Source organism: Pituophis catenifer, unplaced genomic scaffold (genome assembly GCF_029215685.1).
Source record: "Pituophis catenifer annectens isolate HBS135680 unplaced genomic scaffold, rPitCat1.0.hap2 SCAF_3, whole genome shotgun sequence".
Classification (NCBI taxonomy): Eukaryota; Metazoa; Chordata; class Lepidosauria; order Squamata; family Colubridae; genus Pituophis; species Pituophis catenifer.
The window spans coordinates 178,400,203-178,418,291 of record NW_027256883.1 but is presented as its reverse complement, the minus strand read 5'-3'; the positions used below and the strand labels follow the sequence as shown (position 1 = coordinate 178,418,291).

The window sequence follows — 18,089 nt, the reverse complement described above, 5'->3', positions numbered from 1 at the left end:
TCTCCGAGATCTTTGTGTAGCCATGCTGGTTTCTTCTTGGATTTCTTGTTTTTCTTTTTCAGTGGTATTGTGCTGGACTGGGCTTTTATAATCATATTTTTCAGAGTTTCCCATGCTTTTTGAGTTCTCTTCCCCTTTAGGATTTTTATCCATGGAATTTTTCTTAGATTCTAATACAGGTGAAATGGCGCAATACTATGAAAATGTGTTTGCCAAGACATCACAGTGCTTGGAGAAAACATGATTATACATTGGCTGGGAAATGAGGTGAAGGAGGAAGCAGCATAATGAAAATGAAACAGAACAAAGAGGAATGGATGAGATAAATCAATTGAATACACACACACACACACACTCTCACTCACACACACACACACACACACACACACACAGAGAGAGAGAGAGAGAGAGAGAGAGAGAGAGAGAGAGAGAGAGAGAGAGAGAGAGAGAAACAAAAAGAGGGTAACTAGGATAGCAATAAAAATACTTACTTCTTATTTCTTCGAATTCAAGTATTAACAATCTTGATTCCTGTAACTGACTATCTGTCTGTTTTATTTTGTTATCTTTTTTATCATTTTCTTCTTTCAGTATAGAAATCTAATCAAATAAATAATTGACAAGTCATGTTTGCTCAAATTCCATTTGAGTTTCATATTCTTGTCACAGAGTTTTTTATATGACAAGATATAAGAAAAGAGGCAAAGCCAGAAGGTGGAATTAAGGGAGTAGTCTGGAGTCATTACTTTGCCATAAGCAATCTAGCCCCAAGTCCAGCCCCCCCACCCCGAATTCAGTTAATTCCTGTCTAGCGCCAATTTAGTATTGACCATTAGTTGACTAGATTCTTGTGTATAGACTTGAGAAATAAATCTTCTGAACTGCAGCTTAACATATGGTACTGATACTTTACACCTGATACAAGCAATAAGACTAAAATGGAACATAAATTTTCTGAAGTTATACCAGACAACAAGGTCAAAGTGTACACTAAGAATGAAACAACTCACAGCTGATCTCTTCATGACTTATACAGCTTAGTCCCTCCACATTCAACAGTAAGGAAAAGTTCATTAACCCAGGCTTTTTAAGTACAGCAGTGATTTTTATTCTAGGGAGTTCACAATCTCCCTATTGATCTGAATGCAGAGGAGACTGTGACATAAGAGGACAGAGGGAAATAAAACTTCAACTTTAGCTATTCATCCTGATTAAGTGGGAAACCAGTGGCTTTAGTCAGGAGGTATTTTAGCATCCACTATCAATTTTAATGCAAGAACATAACTCACTTCCTGTCATTTACAGCTTTAAGAAAATAAAAAATTTAAGTGGGATTGTTATATAATATCTGTTTGTGCAAAAGAAGGAATTTAATTTCACTACCTAACTGGTTTCCTACCTCTCATAGTAATGACATTTCAAATGAAAACTGGGGTGGAAAAGTTTTTTTATCTCTGCTTTCTAACCGGAAGAAAGTCATGAATTTTTCCACTCCAAGTTGGTACGGTTTGTTTTGTGTTTTTTGGCACACATGCATATATGTACATACATGCATACAATGTTCAACATACTATTCCTAGATTTAATGTGATCCAAAGGGTTGTAGATATTGCTCACTATCATTTAGAGTTATGCACAAAATTTTGCTACGCCTTCCCTATTCTGTTATCTACTTCCATTTTGAACTAGTTACAGTTATTGTGACACAAGTGGTTGACTCCATTCATCTTTCAGAAAAGAATACACAAGTATCTATTTGGGTTGCTTCAATTTGGATTCATGAACCAAGCAGGGGAGTTGATGATAAAAATGAATCTTGGAAATCCATTATTTTTAACAAAACACATATTTTAAATTATGCTAGTCTTCCATCCAATGTAGAATGGTGATTTCAATAATTTAACATCACCTTTTCTTTCTCTCCTTTTTCTGTCAAATGCATTAATTCATCTCTTTACTATGTTTTTATTATTTTATAACCTTCTAGGAGAAAACTCCAATTTTCTGTTAAGGACTTCCAACTATATATTATTTTTATTTTAAAAAATGCCCCTAAAAGATTTATTCAGAAAAATAATTTAAAATGTTGATTTATATACATTACTTATAACTAATCTAACAAAAATAAGTAATCATAAACAAACCTCTTTTTCCATGGAATTTATCTCTCTCTTGTGTCCTTTTTCAAGCTGTTCTATTTTATCAGCTGCTTCTTTTACTTCCAAAATAACAATAATTTACATTAACATTTAAATTAGTAAAGAAAGTAAAACATGTTATCTCTACAGTAAAGTCCTTCATTTAAAATGAGAAGGTAATAGACTTATTTTTGTTTGCTAATCATATCTCATACTGATTTCACTGCAATCTCAAATGAGTAACCTGCTCCAAAATATATCACCAGGTTTTGGAGTGATAGCAGACCAATACTATTTAAAGATGACAGCTGATAAAAATTCATATCAAGGAACAAGACAGGATGCTTATGCTGGATGGGATAACCTACTGCATAAGTCTTTTGCAAGCTATTGCCAAAATGTCTCACTTTGGGCAGGATTTTCTTAAGCAATTTTAGAAACAAGCCAACATGAGTACATGATAAGAACATCTTTAACAGGAAGTGTGTGTATGGCCTTTATTTATCAGATATAAGTCATTTCCTTCTGCTTTATTCTGGGCATACATACACAGAACACAACTCTTGGATTCTCCTGGTAGGAGCAGGTGCTTGACTTTGTCTATCTTGACAATATACTTCCTGTAAATAAATCTCCTTGTGGTTAAAGTTAAAAAACATGCTTCATTAATTTTGTTAGATTCCAATGTTTTCTAATACTCTGCCAAAGATATAACTAGGAGCTGGACTTCTCCTATATACCCTATCCGCCCATGTTATTATTTGTAATGCTGGAGTTCTTGATTTACAACATTTATTCAGTTAGTTTTCAATTTATGATGATGCTGAAGAGTTATAACCCCTGCCTGTAGTTACAGTCATTGCAGCACCTACAGTCACATGATCAAAATTCATGCACTTGGCAGTGCACATGCCCTTATGATTTCAGGGGCACTATGACTCCCATCCTTTCTAGCCTTCCAAACAATAATCTTTGTAGTGAAGGCAGTTGTTCTGAAGGCTGGAAAGGCTCTTTCAGGAGCTGCAGCAAAAAACAAAAAGATTCAGTAGACCCAGGCATGAAGGAGTGGGGAGGAGGCCAGGGTGTCCCAAATGTGGTAGGACAGGGAAATTAGGCTCCCAGATGTGATGTATAGGGAGATGGCCCATGCCTCCAAGCCATGATAAGAAGGGAGGACCCAGGCTTCCTGGCAAGTATGCCAGTGGGTCTATCCCCAGACAAAGTCTCCTAGCTTGCAGCAGTTTTCCATGCATCAGTGGTGCTGAGCCTTCTCAGGGCATGCTCCACTCTGAGGCATCCCCACACAATCTCTCAACAATCTGGGTGACTGCTTAACAATCGTAACTAGGATCGTAGTTATTGAATGAAATGGTCATATGGGCATTTTGCGTAGTGACTGCTTTGCTCAAGATTCTGGTCCCAATTGTGATTGTTGTCAAGGACTACCTATAACTCTTTCTATTAAAGTTATAAAGAGCTACTTCACTAGTTCGTACTTAGATTATATTCCTTGTCTCAAAGAACTCAATCCAATAGAAACCTCTGATTAATTCCACATATAAATTTTGCAATATGTTCCACATTTTGAATGTCAATTAATGTCTCAACAAAAGTAGTCCACTATATGCTTCATAAGTGTTTATAATAAAGAGAACATAACAAAACAGGACACAGTAATTTCAAAATCTCAATCAAAATTACATTTTGCAAGTCTCTTTTAATTGTTCAAGATAACTTACGTAGCATTCATAGAAGATCAAATAAGAAAACAAGAAATAAGATTATATAATTCTCAAATCTTAGTGACTATTTTAGTTTGATAATTTATTATGCATCACACATATGCCAAATACAATATTCTTACTTTTGTAATACTTTTCCAGTCTGATGTTCTCTGCTTCTACACGAAGTTCTTCAAAAGCCTTTATCATTCTCTAAAAATGTACATAAAATTGGATAAAAACAAATGTTCCGGAAGAAATTAATATATTAATATTTTATAGAGATATTCAGGTTTAATATTAATATTTATTATATACAATAGTGTCCCATGATATTAATATTATATTCAGTCATTGATATTTGCCTGCAATACTTTATCTTCAGGACTAGTCACTGTTCATCTTCTTCATTTTTTTAAATTATTACTTTTTTTTAGATTCCATTTCTTCAAGCAATAATGATGTTACTATATATGATATGATGGCATACTATTTATTGAGAATTAGTGTGGTATGGTAGTAATGATAGATGCGATCGATAATGAAAATTTCATGCTTATCCAGAATCAGTCTATGGGGGACTTTGGACCAAGTGGTTAGGTAGGATATAAAGAAATAAATCAATAAACTTTCAACAAATAGTAAAACAGAATGATGAAATAAACAATAGTCAAATAAATACTTATATACCGCTTCACAGTGCTTTACAGCCCTCAGCAGTTTACAGAGTCAGCATATTGCTCCCAACAATCTGGGTCCTCGTTTTAAAGACCTCAGAAGGATGGAAGCTGAATCAATCTTGAGCAAAATGAAAATCGAACTGTTGGCAGTCAGGAGAATTAGCCTGCAATACTGCCTTCTAACCACTATGCTATCACAGCTCGCTGGTCAATACAGTCAACTATATTTTCACTGTTTTTCATAACTATAATTTAAAAAACAAATAAGGAGGAAAGGCCACAGCAATTTAGGTATTAATGCATCACCACAATCACATTCTGCTTTTAGAGATACCATTTCCTCCATCCCTAGCTAAAAGATCAACTAATGGCCTCAGGATCCAGCTATAGGTGCATTACTAAACTACAGGTCTATTTTAAATATTTTCAGTGTATTACCTCAATGTTATTGTTAAGATCCACATACATTTGTCTGGTTTCTTCTCGTTCACATTCATCTTTAACAAAATTAATGATATGGTAGAGTAAAAAATGTTAGTGTCAAATAAAAGATATCAGTAATAATAACAGTACATAATTCAAGTTAGAATTAAATTAGGATTAAATGTTAGGAGTTTAGGACAGAGTATTTTATAATCTGTCATAATAAAGCAAGGTTTTCTGATTGTCCTATCAATACTAAAAAATGCTTTCCTATCTATGTTCTTTACATTTTTGAATTTTGGTGTTGGAGAACACTTTTGAGATTATCATAGTTAGCCATGTAAACAAACAAATGATTCTTCAAACAAATCAACCAGAGTTCTCCCTTGAGGCACAAATGACCCAATTCAAATTACCATACTTAAGACACATTATATGAAGACCTAATCTCTTGAAAAGTCTATAATGCTGGAAAAGGGGAAAAAAAGACAAGAAAGACCAGTAGCAGCAATATGGCTACACTCAACTACACTGACAAATTTATGAGATTGGGAACAGATCATCTTGGAAAAAATCTACCTATGTGAGAACTAAGAATTGACACTGACTTAAAGTCATATAATCTATCCACTTATCCATCCATCCATTCTCTGCTGAACCAAATAAACAATTTTAATTTAAAACAGATTTTTTATTTTATAGGTAAACTCCTATTTAGGCATGATCGTTCTTGAGGAACTGACCAGCCAAGTAGTAGTTCTGAACATAAGGTTGACCTTATAGTATATGTAATAAAACATTTTGTGAAGAACCACCTAATATTTTTTTATTTAGAAAATTAGAAAATTAATTAATTAATTAAATATTTTATTCACATATAAGTATTTTTGTTGCGATTTATAGTGTGGAAAAGATAAATGCTGATAAGAATATTTACATTTGTTGCACTTCTCCACTGATTGCATACATTTTTCTTTGAGTAAGTTGCACAAATGTCTTGTAGCATTATTTCTGAAGAGAAAAGATAACATTAACAACATTAAGTTGCTACCATAGTTCCTTGCTTTACAAAGAAATGTCTTTACAGAGCAATTTTAAAATTCTGGAGTAGTTTCCTCACCTGATTCCAATTAAAGTAAAAGATCTACTGCCTAACAAAGGGGAGGGAAAGATTTGTGCTGCTGGGCACAAATTTTTAAGTGCTTACTTGATTGTTTTAACAAAATGCTTTGTTGTGGAAGGAAGCTTGCTTATTCATAATGTAACTGTCATACAACCTTTCTCCATGACTGAGAATAAATGCACATGCTCTTCACCTATCCCTGAGCCAGCAGAAAACACTATTGGTATTAAATTTGCTATTCTCTTTACCAAATTGTAGCCAACCTTCTATTGCAGAGCTGTCAAACTTCTGGCCCGTGGGCCAGATGCGTCATGCGCTGGCCACGCCCACGCCCATGCTCAGTTTAGTGAAGTGGGAAAAAGTCCCAATACGTCACATGATGCCATGATGATGTGAGTTTCACACCTCTGCTCTATTGCCTCTTTTCACAATCACTGCAAGTTTTCTCACTTCTATCCAATTGAAAGGTGATATAAGTGTAATAAAGGGTGATAAGGTGTACCTTCCAGCTATCCCCGGTAATGTCAGAATAAAGAGAAAATGCTACTTTATCATTAGAATAGTTAAGATCAGCTAAAGATTACCTCACTCATGGGCTATGCTGAGATGAAAACATTACTGGGATGCATCAAAAAATAGCTACCTGTGGATATGCTACCAAACTATGGATTTGATGCCATAGTTTGATGAAAGTAGAGAAAACGTTTAATTGGTTTGAATTATTTATATAAATAAACCTGGGTGAGATGGGTGAGGTACATGTTGGTCAAGTTGAAGATTTATCACTTCAAAACAATGGGTTGTCTTTGGCAAGATGGCAGCATGAATGAATGAATAAATGAATGAATAAAATTGCCAAAATATATGTCAATAATTGCTGCAAGATTGACTTTGGCTTGATTTCTGATGCCATCTGGACACATCCATCTCTTTCCTTGATAACAATTTAACAATGGTGTCCTTTCGTGAGGATTTTTTCTCATTATTTCAAGTATCCCACAGCCCTAGGATTTCCTTATCATTTGAAAAATGTATAGTCCTCACACTTATGATAGTCTTGCACTTATGACTATTGCACCATCCTCAGGTTATTGTGATTGCAACTTGGACTCTTGGCAAGTGGCTCGCATTTATAATCCATTTTTATAATCCATTGCAATGTCTTGCAGTAATGTGATAATGATTTGTGCATTTGGAAAAATGAGTTCGCACTTACAACTATAGTGTTCCTTTACCACAGTAATTTCCTTAATGATCATCATAAACATGGTACTAAAATTGGATCAGATTCAACTTACAACCGCAATGATTTAGGACAAAAATTCCAGTTCCAATTGTGGTTTTAAGTTAAGGATTATCTGTACTATGAATATATTACTTAGCTTTGTTGAAATCAGCCAATGTCAGAATGATATTGCTGCTTGCTATAATCAATAATTTAAGTTCCATAATTTATTTTAATAAAGTTTTACTAATATTACTTACTCTTTTAGAAGTTCATTGTTTTCATGTATTTCATCTTCAAGTTTTAGGCTTAACTTTTCATTTTCAAACTAAATTCATAAAGATGCAAATGATATGTTTTAGTCTGATTAAATTATGACGCCAAATATAAAAGGATGGACTTTTGTTCATGACAGTGTTAATGTATATTTTTTCAGTACTGGGGTTGACAGTAAAGTATGCTAGTACAATTTGTGCTGCTCTGAAGAAAATCTTTATTTCTTCTTCCAACATAACATCTAAAACTACCACCAATTACTCTCCTTAATAAGTGGTAGGCCAAATTTTGTTATATGTGCAGAGTGCAAAGTCTTTAAATAACTTACAAGTTGCCTTAGTAACAGTTGCTGGCTTGGTGTTGTTCCATGCCAATAAGTAACTATCACTTGGACTACTTCTGAATACAGCTCTATTGCATAGTGTCTAGTTACAGGCATCAGAAGAGGTTCCAAGGACCAATGGAACATTTCCTACTGCCTCAACCTTGCTTCTGAGCTATGCCTGCAACTTGCCAATCAGGCTGTAAATAGAAATGGCGGACTGTTACTACTCCAATTTCCAAATATTTCAAATCCATAAGTGTTGTTACAGTAATGAAAGAGAATACTGGCAGTGAATAGCTACGTTTGTCAGCACTGGAAGTACCCTTTAAAAACAGAAATTACTTTGAGATATACAAACAGCACTCCTTTTCTCCAATCAGTAGAAAACCTGGATGTGTATAACCCCCATAGGGAGAAACAAAAAAAATCCTGTAAGATATTATTTTGAGGAAGAACCAGAAATACATAGCTGGCAGAACTCAGATCTTAGAATCCAGTACTAATCTTGTTATAAATACAGTTCTAGTATTTAATATTAAATGCATTCATGGATACTCATCCCATTATTTCTTTTTGGAGTTAATCAGTACCTGAAAATTATTATCTTATGATTGACTTCTACAAGTTATTCTGATTCTTAACTTAATTCTATTTTAGCAAATATTCTGGGTGAATATAATAAAAAATATTCACATTTCTTTTCAACAAAGCATATACTCTAAAAAAGTTCTTCCAGTCTGTATAAAAATGATTGGAAATCCCAAGAATGAAGTGTAATGAACGCTCTAACTGATTTTATGATATCATAACTGTATACTCATCATATAATCAGTTGTATTATTGTGTATCGATAATGTTATCATTATTTGCAAATTCTTGCATCACTGTTGTCTTATTCATCAGCAAGGAAATTGTATTTCAAGCTGCAATTACCATAAAAGCAAAGATAACTAGGGATGAGGAGTGGCCAATTCATCTCACTTACTAGCTTCTAGGATCCAACTGCAATGGCATGATAACAAGAGAGATCGATCATGTGTGAAACTGAGATAGCAGGATAAGGCACTTATCAATGCCTGGACAACAAATGGATTATTTGACAATTTTCTATGTTCACTCTTGGTAGTGAAGGATGAGTCTTACTGTCATTTTTTAATGAATTTTATAGAATCAAAAATATATAAACATATCCACGATCATAGTGTCTTGACATGTGCAATCAGTAAAAACAGCTTTGACAAATCTCTAAACGTTTGAATGAGATGAGTTGGGAAACAGAAAGATTGTCTACAATTACCCTAAAATACAATGGAAAAATAATAAAACATTCACAGAACTCATCTTAAAATTGTATAACACCTTAAATGTCAAGTTTTTTTAAAAAAATATTTTACTTTATTACTTTATTTTGAAGTCCATTTTAAAATACAATAAACACTTGCCTGAAGTCCATTTCAAAATACAATAAACACTTACCTGTAATTCCTGAATGGCTTTACGCAATGCTTCAATAATCTTTCTATTTTCTTGCATTTTTTTCTCTTTTTCCTTTAATTCATATTGTACACTGACTTTCCATTTCTTGATCTTTTCTGCTTCTTTGTAAAGCCTTGAATAAAGCTCATTCATTGTCTCTATATTCTACAAAAATAGGTTTCAATGTAATAAACAATTATCTCATTTTAGTACTCACATTTGCCATTAAACCTAGCCTTGGATATACTCAAAATATGCAACATAAAAAGAAGGGATTACAATATTGTCAGTAAAAAAATCTCAGACAAAGTTATCCACGACTATTTAAAGTATTAAGGACAATGCACTAGGAACATGAAAAAAATGAGATGTCAGTAATTTTCTAAAGCTAATTATTTTTTCTTGTAGGTAACTATTTCTTAATAGTACCCTTCAGGAGATTCTATTTATTTCATAACTGTATAAAAAGGTGATTTTTCTGAAATCTACTTATATGTTTGTATCAAAAAACTATCACTGATCTAAAGCAGTTTTCAGTCTAAACTAAGTCTGAAGTTTTTATCAAAAAAAACAAGCCTGATGCTATGAGCAACTTTCTTTAAGGATGGCTAAATTTCATAATCCATTAAACTGTCACATGTTGTCATGGATAACTATTTAAAATTTAAAAAGATCATTAAAGTAAGTATAAATTTAGATCATAGAAGCAAGATAAATGATATACAGCCTTTGTTCTCATCCATATTTTCCAATACTAATTTCAATACCTTTCCCTTAATAAGTTTTTTCCTTTTCATGTAGCTTCAAAATTTTTGCTGTACAATGGATGATAATGTAATGCTGTACATTATCTGCATATAAGAATTAGCCAAATATTAAAAGTTCATTATTTTCTCTAGAAAGAGAAAAATGCCTGAATTGATAAAGAATATAATAAACTTGGCACATCTAAACTGTGTATTAACATATTAAACAATAAATGCTGCACAAAGAACTGTTATATTTAAAAATGTGAACTATTTCATATTGAGTGAAAAACACTTTAATAAGATCATAAAAGTGCAGATAAAACTTTCCAAAAATTGCATCTTGCCAATACATTACCATATAATTAATAAATACACCAATGAGCTATTTTATACACATGAGTAAATAGGATTCTGTATTTTGATAGGAATGTTATTTTCATTTTGACATGGAATATATCCTGCTGATCTGCAAGTTACCCTTTTATTATCTCACAAGCATTAATAATCAACATAACCAAACTCCCAAATTAATACAATCCAAATTTTAATATAACTTTTATATTATATAATTAACTGACCTCTTGCTCTATGTCAGGTACAAGCTTTACTTTCTGTGGAGAAGGGTCTGTAAAATGAAACATTTTGACCATTCAATATGAATATTTCTTTTTGTAATAATTTTATTAAAGTTTAGAGTTACAAAGATAAAAACTACAAACTAAAAAAAATACAAAGAACAAAGAGTGTAGAGAAAATAATGTATAATAAAAAACATGTATAAGAAAATAACTTCCCCCTTTATCATGACAAGTACAATTTTATTAACATCACCCTAATGAAACAATTCTTAAAACCTCATTTAATCCTAATCAATAAAGCCCATTGATTTTTTTAATAAATTTTACAAATAAAAATTGCCTGAGATAACAGCATAACTATTTTAACCTTAATCAAATTAGCTTGTTATATTCTTTTACTTGAAGCACAGTAACTTATCACTTTCTCTAAAAATTCAGATCTATTTTTAATTCCTTTAAACAGTGTCTCAGAATTCTATTTTTGTCTCCTCAGAAATTCTTTCAAAACTTTTGCAAATCCAAAATGAAAGTTATCTAAGTCATTTTTTTTGTTGTTATTTGTATATCAATTTTAATTAGTAAATCATTTGGCAGATTCATGTGTACATGTGGACACATACATGCATACATCCAATATAACGTTTTTATTTATATCATTCTTGTAACTTGTCATTTTTAAATCCATATTCAAATTAGCCTGTCTTGTCCAGTAAAGGATGTCCCCCTTCTATAACCTTTTAAATCCAATTTTATGATAGCAATTTTAAGAGTAACTTCGGAGTGCATTGTTTCCAAATATTTATATCAAGCTAGAATAATTTGTTCCTTTCTGTATTAGTGGGTCTCTTCTCCTTTACGTATACTTTTAGTTTTTCTTGGTTCTCTCTAGCATTAGTCTTCAAAGTGCCATCTTATCTAGAGGTTTCTTCCTGGTCCACAGGAAGATTTCTTATACTTATTTCAAAATCATTTTAAAATAAAATTCTAACAACCTTTTGTCAAAGGAAAGATTCTTGAAGTTAGTTTCAAATCCATGTGACCCCTTAACCCATTTATAACTTTGCAAAATCAATGTTCTAATCACCTTTTTTGCTGTTTATTCCCAAATTGTTTTTTAATTCCAATTCCAGGGGAAATTAGCATGAAGTACAACTCTCATCGAACAAATAGAGAGAAAAAAACAGTGATTCTTCAAAGCACAACAAATAGTAGATGAAACTTAACAAACTGCATAAGGGTGGGTGAAAGAAAGTAGGAATGAAGAAACACTAGAAATGGATGGATAACTGATCACATCCATAATTAGGAAAAAATAAGAGATCCCTCCTTCTACACTGAAAATTCCAGGATGGGACCTGGAACTGTATGAAAAATCATGCAAAGGCTGCTATTGGTGATATGTTTTGAAGCCTTCAAAATAAGATTGGTAAGGACTTTTACGGTAAGATAAAGAAGAAAGAAGAAGGGAGTGGGGATATTGGAATTCCAAAGAAGGGAGTGGGGATATTGGAATTGGCTATCTAAATGAGGTGAGAGAAGAGACCCTCTAAATTGAGAGGGTATGTGGGTAGTCCCCCCACAATTTAGCTACATGTAAGAATAGTGCCATAAATTGATTTCAAACTGGATTGGTTGGTATCGTCAGTCCTTACAAGAGAGACAGGTAAAGTCAAAAATTAAATACAGCAGTTCAAGAAAAGATCTTTATTATTATAAAGTAAAATAACAAATTCCTGAAAGCCTTTCATTTTCTATTTCATCTTACATTGAGCAAAAATGGTGTTATTTTGAGTTTCGTAGGACTATATAATCTCATTTGAAACTCTCCCCACCCCCATTTATTTATTTTTTTCCTCATTACCAAGGCCAGGTCTACAATCCTTCACAAGTATTAACTCAAAGTGGAATAGCTCTTGCAGTTTTATAAAGTAAAATACAGTAATATCTGCAATGTTATCTGGCATTGTTTTGATCTTTGGAGTTCCACGGACCAGATAAAATTATTTGTAGTGTAAACTCCAATATTTCTGGCTTGGATCCATGATCAATCTTAATCTTTTGAGCATTTCTCTCCATATCTCAATCTTTTTTGTGGTAAAGCTTTGAGAAAATAATGGAATAGAGGATGCTAGATAAAGGAGATTATCTAGATCGTGTTTGGGTAGAATCTTACTCTTTTGAGCACTCTTTGAGAAACAGAAAAGTGCCACCAATCTTGAAGAAAGCAATGGTCTAGCCCTTTTTTGAAGCAGCTGTTCCAAGGTTCAACACTATTAGGCAATTTCGGTCCATATTCCAATCTTCCTTTTTGCCGTAAATTTTAGAGAAAGTAGTGGAATAGAAGATTATCTGGATTCCTGTATCTGTAGAATCTGAACATGACTTGAAAACAGTACTGCTTATTCTGATAGATGGTCATTGTTGAAATCTGAATGGAGCTAATATGCTCCTCATACTTTTAGACTTCTTAGCAGCATTCTACTCATCTAGAACACCTAAATATGTATGGGGTAGGGAATATCATTCTACAGTAATTCTGTTCTTTCCTAAATTGATGGTTCCAACTGAGTTATGGGGGAATTGCAACTGAGCCCATGATTGTCACAACTTAGCTCTTTCCTATACTATCTAACATTTACATGAAGCCACTGGTTTGAATTGAGACCCCATCAGTGTGGGCACGATAATGAGCTTTACATCTCTATCTCAAGCTGGACTGAAAATCCTGTCAAGTATCTTGGACCGGGAGGCTCTCCTCACGGTCACTCATGCCCTTGTCACCTAACGGTTAGATTATTGCAACACGCTCTACATGGGGCTACCCTTGAAGAGTGTTCGGAGATTACAGTTGGTAAAGAACGCAGTCGCGCGAGCTGTCATGGGTGCACCTAGGTACACCCACATTATACCAATTCTCCGGGAGCTGCACTGGCTCCCTATTGGTCTCCAGTCACAATTCAAGGTGTTGATTATTACCTTTAAAGCCCTACATGGGCCAGGGTATCTTCGAGACCGCCTTCTACCACATAACTCCCAACGACCGGTAAGATCCCAGAGTTGGTCTCCTCCGGGTCCCATCAGCTAAACAATGCCAGCTGGCGGGCCCGTGGGGGAGGGCCTTCTTTGTGGCTGCCCCAGCTCTCTGGAACCAGCTACCTCCTAAGGCATCCCCACCCTATTGGCCTTCCGAAAAGCTGTGAAGACCTGGCTTTTCCGGCAGGCCTGGCGCCGATGATCTCGCTCTTGCGATCCGGCGAGATCCGGCCATGAATGGTTTTAATGTTTTTAATTTTTAAATGTTTTTTATAATGATTTTAAATACATTGTGAGTCGTCCTGAGTGTTCGGAGAGGGGCGGCATACAAATTGAATAAATAAATAAATAAATAAATAAATAAATAAATAAATAAATAAATAAATAAATAAATAATCTAGAAGCTGTGAGGGACTACATGGAATGAATCCTAGAAAAACAAAATTATTCATTGTACAACATCTTGACTGCCAATTTTGTTCTGTTTATTGCTCTAAATGGTCCGTGGTGTGAAATCACTGGGTTTGTGATTTTGGGGGTTCCATTGGGCGTGCCTCCTGCTAGAACAAACAGCAAATGAAAGCAACAGCCAAGGAAGTGTTTTCCCAATTTAGATGGATGTACCAGATAGCAATAGCTCTTAGAATTATATACCACTCCACAGTGCTTTACAGTACTTACTGAATGGTTTACAAATATCAGCATATTGCTCCCAACAATCTGGATCCTCATTTACTGGCCTCAGAAGGATGGAAGACTGAGTCAACCTTGAACCCATCAGTATCAAACTCCTGGCTATATTGCATTCTAACCACTGCACCGCTATGGCTCCTATGTAGGTGTACGTTTCCTGAGCCAGAAAATCCTGGTAACAGTGACTCATATCCTTAACTACATATATTTACATTACGAATCACATGAAAATCATTGTTGGTATAAAACACTACAATTAAGACACTTACATGGGAGAGACACTATTGCAACGTAAGACCTATATTCCCATCATTGTATTGATTGTCAATAGTTTATCAAATTCAAAATGCTGGTTTTAAATATATAAAGTCTTACATGGCTCAGCCTTGGGTTACTTTAGGAACTTTCTTATCCAGATAGATTCTGTCTGTCTTTTATAATTATCAAAGAAGAGATGCTTAAAATTATGGTCCCACTAAAAATTAGGGGCTGTGGACCTGAAGGCAGATCTTCTCTGTTGACCCCTCAAATTTTGGAATATCTTGTTCCCACTTTAGTCTCTTTGTTATTGGCCTTTCTTATTTAAGATAAAATGTGAATTTTAGTAGTAATGTAGGAATAACATTTTTATTTGGAATTTTATTTGTCAATATTTGTCAGGTTTGATATAGTGGATTTTTTAATATTCTGTTTCATGGATTTTATCAACTTCATGTTTGTAAACATAATCATGATAAAAGGAAAATATATGTATATCTAGTTTATTTAATGAATTAATGTACTGTCCTCATTCATACTACTGAATGAGGATAATTATATAGTATGTGTGTGCAGTACTACAGTATACACTATATACTATAGTATACATTTCCTTCTGGGCACGTTTATCTGGTTACCATAAACGAAAAATAAAATGAAATATAGAAAATAGAAATGCAATGGAAAAGCTATCAATTACATATATAAAACAATGAAATTTTGAATCCAGCAATCCATCCTTTAACGTACCAATGACTTCGATATGTTTTGAAATATTTTTCATCCCATAAAATGAGTTATAATATTCTTCTGTTCCATTACTAAAATTCTGAAAAAAATTATGAAAATGGTAATACATAACATATTAACTCACAGATACAGCACTTTGATAATGTATAAAGATGAAATTAAATTATGACTCTTAATGAAAAAGTCAGTTAAAACTAATTATTCATTCACAGGACAAGTTTAGAACAATTAAAGTCTTAGAAAATGTAATAACAGATCTGGCTCCAATCTAATATTAAGTGCATTGAAATTCATTGAAATAGCATACTAACTTTTCCACACCTCTGATCTCTTATACACAATTCTCGATTGATCAACAAAGATAAGCAAACAGGATCTTTCTGAAGCGTAAAAATACTTTCCAATCTTTCCACCTTTCAGAAAGATTGCCAGAAAGCTAGTGAAAGCAGTGTTTCTAAAGGCTAGAAAGCAGGAGTGAAATGCTCCACCCACCCACCTGTTAAAACGAGGAAGTAATGTGTTTTTTACCTTCTGAGCATGCACAGAATGTTTTGTGCATGCACAGGTCTGCATGCACATGTGTGCACCAGCAAAGCAAGCATGTGGTGCGTGCGCTTCCAAACCGGTAAGGAAGGTAAGTAGATTTCACCCCTGCTAGAAACTTAGCTCACAGAGGGGAAAGAGACTGGCATACTGGGCTGGAGATCTTTGGGATCCAAGTTTCTTTTTCTAATCCAGTATGCTGGGTCTTTCTGATAAGCAGTTTCGGGTTATGAAGGAAAACTTTTGGGAACTGATTTAGATCTTCAATTTAGAGCCAAACATTTAGTAATTGAATATGTTAATTTTAAAATCTGAAATGTTTTATTTCATTTCCATAGTTGTCATACCCTGAATATTTAATAAATGTTGAAATTATTATTTTTTTAAATAAAAAAGTTTTTTCTATTCAAATATATTCCAGTTTTTACAAGATAAACTAACATTTTCTGCATTTACTTAGAAAAAAAGGATATATTCATATTTACCTGAAAGAAATCCTCATCCCGTGTACTTGATTGTGGTTTGACTGCAGACACCTGGGTATTACTCAGTCTTGGTGGTACAAACAATTTAAATTTAAAAGATTTCTCTTCTTCTTTCTCAGTCTAAAAAGACACCAGGCTCAAATCTCAAAATAACATTTAGCAATGTTTATGCTTTAATGCACATATTGATTGAATCAAGTTGCTTCTCTTTGCACTTTTTCATACTCTGCAGATCAGTGTGAGCTCTTATACAATACCATAGTATCACATGTAGTAATACCACATAATAGGCTAGCATTACTACTCTAATAGTTATGATTAAAAAATTAAGAAAATATATATTGCTTATATTTAACAGGAAAAAAGCCAATTTCAGTTAAATAAACTATTATTCATGAGGCAATGACATAGACTGGGATCAAACATACACATAGGAAACTTAGAACATACAATAAGATCATAGTAAGCTGCTTTTCTATGAGATACATACATTTAGCTATGAATATCTCCTCAGTTTAGACAGCTTTTGAATTGCCTAAATATGTTTTTAATTTCTTAATATGAAACATTTTTATTTCCAATCTAGTGTTTTATTACACTGATTTTTTATTATTATAATTCAAGTTAAGAAAATTGTTTACCATGGATGTTTTCATTGTTGATTTATTTTTGTAAACCATTGGAGTCTCTGCCAGATTCAGAAGCATACAAATGGAATAAATTAACAAACATAAAAATAAATGATAAAATGTTTAGCTGGTATTGAAGTTATTTAGAATACTTTTCTAGATAAAGTTGATTTAATTTTGCATAGGTTCCATTACTGTATATGAAAAGTCTCCATAGGATTGCTCTTTTTTCTGGATATTTTAGTGAAGAATATTATGGTGCCAATAAAATAGAAAAGTGGGGGTAGAAATCCAAGGCCCTGTCAGAAAATGAGGACTTTCAAATTTAGCAAGACTGACTTATAGTAAAGCAAAGAGAAAGGATATGCATAAGACCACAAAGTCTAAACATTATCTAGAGGGGAAGAAGCAAGTATAAAAACTTATTTAAAATCAAAATATAATAATAAAACCACCTTTGACCGAACTGTCAAGAAATAATAATGAACTTATAGTATTTATTTACTTCAAGTATAGTAAAAGAACAGAAACTAAAGTCACAGCTATTTACCTGTAAATTATTCCCAATTAATTTAGAAACTTTTGTATCAATATGTTTAGGAATATGTAAACAAATGTACGTCTTTTCTACTTGTCTATAATTCTCTCCTCTTGCTTTACTCTTTCTAGGACATGGGTTTCTAGATCAATTGTCAATCTCACAGCATTTTGAAAAGCCCATCATCATAAAAATAATGTTCAGGTAATACTTAACTTTAGTCTGAGACAGTGTATCATTTGTCAACATTACTGATGAAATAAAGAACCAAACTTAAATGTACGTTTTACATTCCAACGACAATGAATGCAAATGCCAAATAGCACATTTGTAACAAGTAACGCGTGGATTTTTTTTAACTTGAAAGTTTATACATTTCGCTCTTAATTGGCATATTTAAATTACAATGGCGATCGAACATTTTTATTGTTAAACATTTCTTTTAT

At 33.2% G+C, this 18,089-nt stretch overlaps 1 protein-coding gene across 1 annotated transcript in view; it reads right to left on the bottom strand.

Moving 5' to 3' along the window:
- Positions 1-17,156, bottom strand: part of SYCP1 (synaptonemal complex protein 1) — a 61,130-nt gene extending 43,974 nt beyond the window's left edge. Inside the window, exons 1-11 of the mRNA XM_070939866.1 lie at positions 17,118-17,156; positions 16,477-16,596; positions 15,449-15,527; positions 10,715-10,761; positions 9,388-9,552; positions 7,571-7,638; positions 5,900-5,973; positions 4,978-5,036; positions 4,003-4,072; positions 2,145-2,218; positions 492-600 (exon numbers count right to left, since the gene is read on the bottom strand). Coding sequence (XP_070795967.1) covers positions 492-600; positions 2,145-2,218; positions 4,003-4,072; positions 4,978-5,036; positions 5,900-5,973; positions 7,571-7,638; positions 9,388-9,552; positions 10,715-10,761; positions 15,449-15,527; positions 16,477-16,596; positions 17,118-17,156 — 904 coding nt within the window. The remainder of the gene's footprint in view (positions 1-491; positions 601-2,144; positions 2,219-4,002; positions 4,073-4,977; positions 5,037-5,899; positions 5,974-7,570; positions 7,639-9,387; positions 9,553-10,714; positions 10,762-15,448; positions 15,528-16,476; positions 16,597-17,117) is intronic.
- Between the last annotated feature and the right edge of the window lie 933 nt (positions 17,157-18,089).